This window comes from Ceratotherium simum, chromosome 21 (assembly GCF_057802395.1).
Source record: "Ceratotherium simum simum isolate JZ-2026a chromosome 21, ASM5780239v1, whole genome shotgun sequence".
In the NCBI taxonomy this organism is placed as follows: Eukaryota; Metazoa; Chordata; class Mammalia; order Perissodactyla; family Rhinocerotidae; genus Ceratotherium; species Ceratotherium simum.
The window spans coordinates 48,969,933-48,974,133 of NC_141920.1; the positions used below are offsets into that span (position 1 = coordinate 48,969,933).

Sequence of the window (4,201 nt, forward strand, 5' to 3'; positions counted from 1 at the left end):
CCAATTTCTACGGTAACTGGTTCCATTCTATTGAACTTGTCGTTTTAAACAAAAACAGTAAAAAATCAGCCCAGGTTCCAGATTAGCTGAAATACAGCTGGTTTCAGCGATGGAGAAAAGAAAGAATCCCAATACCAACCAAGCTGTCAGCCAGAGCTCAGGCCAGGCGGTCTTCCTCGGAGCCCCTCAATTCACAAGGCACAAGATGGTAAATTGCCATCGTTTCCCTTTTTGGCCCACTTCTGTCACTTCTTATCCACATCCTCAACTCTTCTCTTTTAGTTGAGCTTGCCACTGAAAATTGGTTTTCCTCTCTGTGTCCTTCAGGATGTCAACTCCAGCGGGCTTAAACTACAAAGCAGACTGGGCAGCTCAGGCGCTTGATCTGGTCGCGTTCAATGGGGGCTCGGCCGGCTCCACCCTCTCCGTGGAGTTAACGCTCCTGGCGCCACCGCGGGACATCCTGGCGCCCCACATGCTGTCTGCTGCTGCTGCTGGCTTCCCGTGACTGCAGCAGGTCGTGAAGTCTCACTAGTCCTTAAACGGGAATCACCCCAACTGCAGATGGGCGGGGAACGTGGGCCAGGACCCTCAGCGCATCCGCCCACCGTTCCCATCCCCTCCCGCCCAGTGGCCTCCCCTCAGCTGCGGGGAGGCGGGACCTAGAAGGGTTCGTCCATCAGAGACCCCGCCTAAACAGTTGGGCTGGATCCTGTGACCCGGTTGGACCAATGAAAACTCGAGCGCGGATTGGCCGTGGTCTTCTGGGAAGGCACCTCCTCCGGAAACCACCGGCTCCTTTGAGCCACACCTGGGCGGAGTCAGCCTCCTGGGCCGCCGTCCCACTGGCTGGCACAGCTGCCCGTCACGGGGAGGGCGGAGTGCGTGGGGCCAGGCGCTCGCGTGGGCGCGGAGCGCGGCGGCGCGCGGGAATCGCGCGGGCCGGGCGCCCAGTCCCGGGCAGCCTCCCTGGAGCAAGGCGAGGCGGGGAGGCGGGAAGGGCGGCTCTCCCCGGCCTCTTCTGAGGCCAGCGGCGGGGGAGAGCGCGCAGCCTCGGCCGGCCGGCCCGCGACCTTCAGAGACGGCCCGCGCGAGGCGACTGACTGCGGCCGCCCACCGGACCCGGGACCCCGCCCCTGCCCCCGCCGGCCGAGCTCCCCGCCCCGCGGCCCCCAGGTCGCCGCCGCGCAGGTAGGCGCCCTGCCGCCGGGATCCGAGGCCTGGGGGTCGGCCGGGGACGCCGGGCCCTCCCCGCGCGTCCCCCGCGTGCGGCGAGCCGGGCGTCCTTTCCGCGTGGCGGCGGGGCCAGCGCCGGGCCGCGGAGTCGCTCTGCGGTGGGAGTCGCGGCGGGGGGGGCGGGGCGGGGGCCTGCGGGGCCGCCCCGCCGGTAGCGGGCCGCCTCTGCCCGGGTCTGGCGCCGGCGCGCCGCCGCGGCCTCCTCCGCGCGCCCGCCTCGCAGCGCCGGCGGCGTCGTGAGTTGACGGACGGGCGCGGCGCTGTGGGCGCCGGGCCGGGGGCCGGTCCGCTCGTCCTCCGGCGCGGCGTGCGCGGGCGGGAAGACCGCTTGGGCGGGACGAAAGCGGGCGCCCGGAGCAGGGGCGGAGAGGCTGGAGGGCCAGAGGAGTGGCGGGGTGCGGAGTGGTGCGGGCCTCGGGGGGGGGAGTTCCGGCAAGACGGACGGGGGCCCGCGGAAGGCAGTGTTCCAGCCAGCGGTCTTGGGACTGTGCCCTCGTGTCTTACGGGCTTGATTTCAGAAGTGCAGGGACTGAGAAAAGAAGCGGGTGAAAAGACAGCACAGTCTTGACATTTGCGAAGGCCACCACGTTCTTATAAATGATCCGTCGGGAGTATCCCGACCGTGGAGACCTGGACCAGGCCTTCTCACGTGTGAAATTGTGTCTGTCCTCGTTAGTGAAGTTGTCCTAGGAACACCCTCTCATCCGCTCGCGGGACCGTCCAGTGAGGAGTGTGGGTAAGGCACTTAGCAAACACCCGGCTCAGAGTAGGTGTTGGGTGAGGCTTGACTTGAGGTCCAGGGAGGGAGTGGAAGGACGAGCGTCTGGCCTGTAACTGCTCATTTCTGGGACCGAGCCCCCCCCTAGATTTACAGTTCTTTACTGGAGTCAGAGGCCTCCACATTTCTCAGCTCTCAAGAGTACCTTGTGGAAGCTTTTATCTATTTCATAAAACTGATATTAAAAAGAAAAGTTTTTTTGAAATGAAAAAATTATTCAGTATTTAAGTCTGTAAATCTGAAGACATCCACTGTTTTAGTAATATTGCCCTCTGTTGGATTTTTTTTTACTCATACAAGAAAGACCAGAAAACTATAACTGTTGTACCATACCCTGAGAAAAGCAAATAATAATATTTCTTTAGACTTTTGGACTTTTTTTTTTTTTTAAGGAAATGTGACATTTCAGTTACAGTTTAAGTTCTTTTTTGCCACCCCACCCCCCACAGCTTCTTCAGTTCTAACTTGTCTTTCCACTGTGGCTCACAGGACTGACTTACCTGGTGGGTGTTTGTGCTCACAGAAGCTAGGTGTCCTCCCTTCTCATTCCCAGTCAGCCAGCAGGTTTGCTTGTTAGAGCTTGTCCAGAGGGCTGTGGCCACCATGTGGTCCTGTCCTCCTGGCATTGGTTCTCTTGCCCTCTTAAGAAACCTGCCGACTCTTCGCCCTCCCATCTCCTGTTGGGAGAGCTCACCATAGGCTTTTCCAGACTGTCACCAGCTGAAAGCATATGCTGTCTGATTGGTCTTTCTTGGGCCACTGATCCCTTTAACATGGTCCACTGTCTTTATGCAGGATAAACTTTTCCTCACTTTCCAGGGGCAGTGACGTGCGTTCACACTTCCAGGAAAAAGTGGCCTTCCACAGTCAAATATATCATAGTTTATAAAATGACATTCTCAAAATTCATAGTAATAGCTGCCATTTTCTGAACATGCAGGTATCAGGGTTTTTAACCAAGCACTTGGTGCACACTGTTTGTTTAATTCTCATATTACAATTATGCCACAAGTGGTGATATTCCCATTTTAAAATGAGCAAACTGAGGCTTAGAGTAGCTGTTGGCAACAATTTGAGCCTAGAGTTATCTCTACAGTATGTGATTGTTTTGCCACCAATAGAAAAAGAGGTTTGTTCCATTGTCAGGGCAGAACAGACTGTGTCATTCACACAGGCTCTCTCCAACCTTCTTGCCCACAGCCCCAGCCCCCCTCAGGCGCAGGGAGCCCCTGGGCGGAGCCTCCTTCAGCAGAGCGGAGATGGCCTCAGTGGACTTCAAGACTTACGTGGATCAGGCCTGCAGAGCCGCTGAGGAGTTCGTCAACGTCTACTACACCACCATGGATAAGCGCCGCCGTCTGCTGTCCCGCCTCTACATGGGCACGGCTACCCTGGTGTGGAATGGAAATGCCGTGTCAGGACAAGAGTCCTTGAGTGAGTTTTTTGAAATGTTGCCCTCCAGTGAGTTCCAAATCAACGTGGTAGACTGCCAGCCTGTCCATGATGAAGCCACCCCCAGCCAGACTACAGTCCTCGTCGTGATCTGTGGAACAGTGAAGTTTGAGGGCAACAAACAACGGGACTTCAACCAGAACTTCATCCTGACGGCCCAGGCCTCGCCCAGTAATGCGGTGTGGAAGATAGCTAGTGACTGCTTCCGGTTCCAGGACTGGGCCAGCTAGTGGGGGCAGGACAGGCCTCTGCCTCAGCCCCAGCTCTGTAGGGAAATGCAGATCGCACAATGTGGGGACACAAGTCCTCTCTGTGGTTGCAGGCTACACCGCCAGGCTGTGCTCTGTGTTTGCTCGAGCCCCAGGAGCCTTTCTGAGCATATACTTGTTTGTCATAGTTGCCTTTTCAAAGTAGTAAAATTTTCTATTTTTCTATTTGCACAGTAGAGACCCTGGTTCTGGAAATTCTGACAAATAAAAACTAATATCAATGTTGTGTATTTTCCCTTGCCTGATATGTTTGACTAGGTTTTGAGGAGGGAGGAGGAGAAGGAGAGTTAAAGGCAGGAAGCTTAGTAGAAAGCACTTGCAGAGGTGTGAGGCCAGGACCAAGCACCCACCCCAGTCACAGTGTGCACACAGGTGTACTGAGCCAGGGTTTTTAGCGCTCTGCACACTGGAATCCCTTGGGACACTTTGAAAATGACCTTTGCCTAGGCCACACAGCCCACACCAC

General features: G+C 56.9%; 1 protein-coding gene across 3 annotated transcripts; it reads left to right on the forward strand.

Annotated features, from left to right (window-relative positions):
* Positions 1–1,021: 1,021 nt before the first annotated feature.
* Positions 1,022–3,961, forward strand: NXT1 (nuclear transport factor 2 like export factor 1). 3 transcript variants are annotated; one of them, XM_087445695.1, is made up of 3 exons: positions 1,022–1,191; positions 1,913–1,972; positions 3,215–3,961. In XM_087445695.1, exon 3 carries the CDS (start codon positions 3,274–3,276, stop codon positions 3,694–3,696), a length of 423 nt encoding a protein of 140 aa, XP_087301821.1. In that variant the 5' UTR covers positions 1,022–1,191; positions 1,913–1,972; positions 3,215–3,273; the 3' UTR covers positions 3,697–3,961. The 3 variants fall into 3 exon arrangements, with proteins under 3 accessions (XP_087301821.1, XP_087301820.1, XP_087301819.1); XM_087445694.1 differs by lacking the exon at positions 1,913–1,972; XM_087445693.1 differs by lacking the exon at positions 1,022–1,191 and having other exon boundaries at positions 1,681–1,972.
* The last annotated feature ends 240 nt before the right edge of the window (positions 3,962–4,201 follow it).

Coding starts and splice junctions, on each gene's coding strand:
- NXT1 (XM_087445695.1), top strand. CDS start 3,274: ATGGCCTCAGTGGACTTCAAGACTTACGTGGATCAGGCCTGCAGAGCC.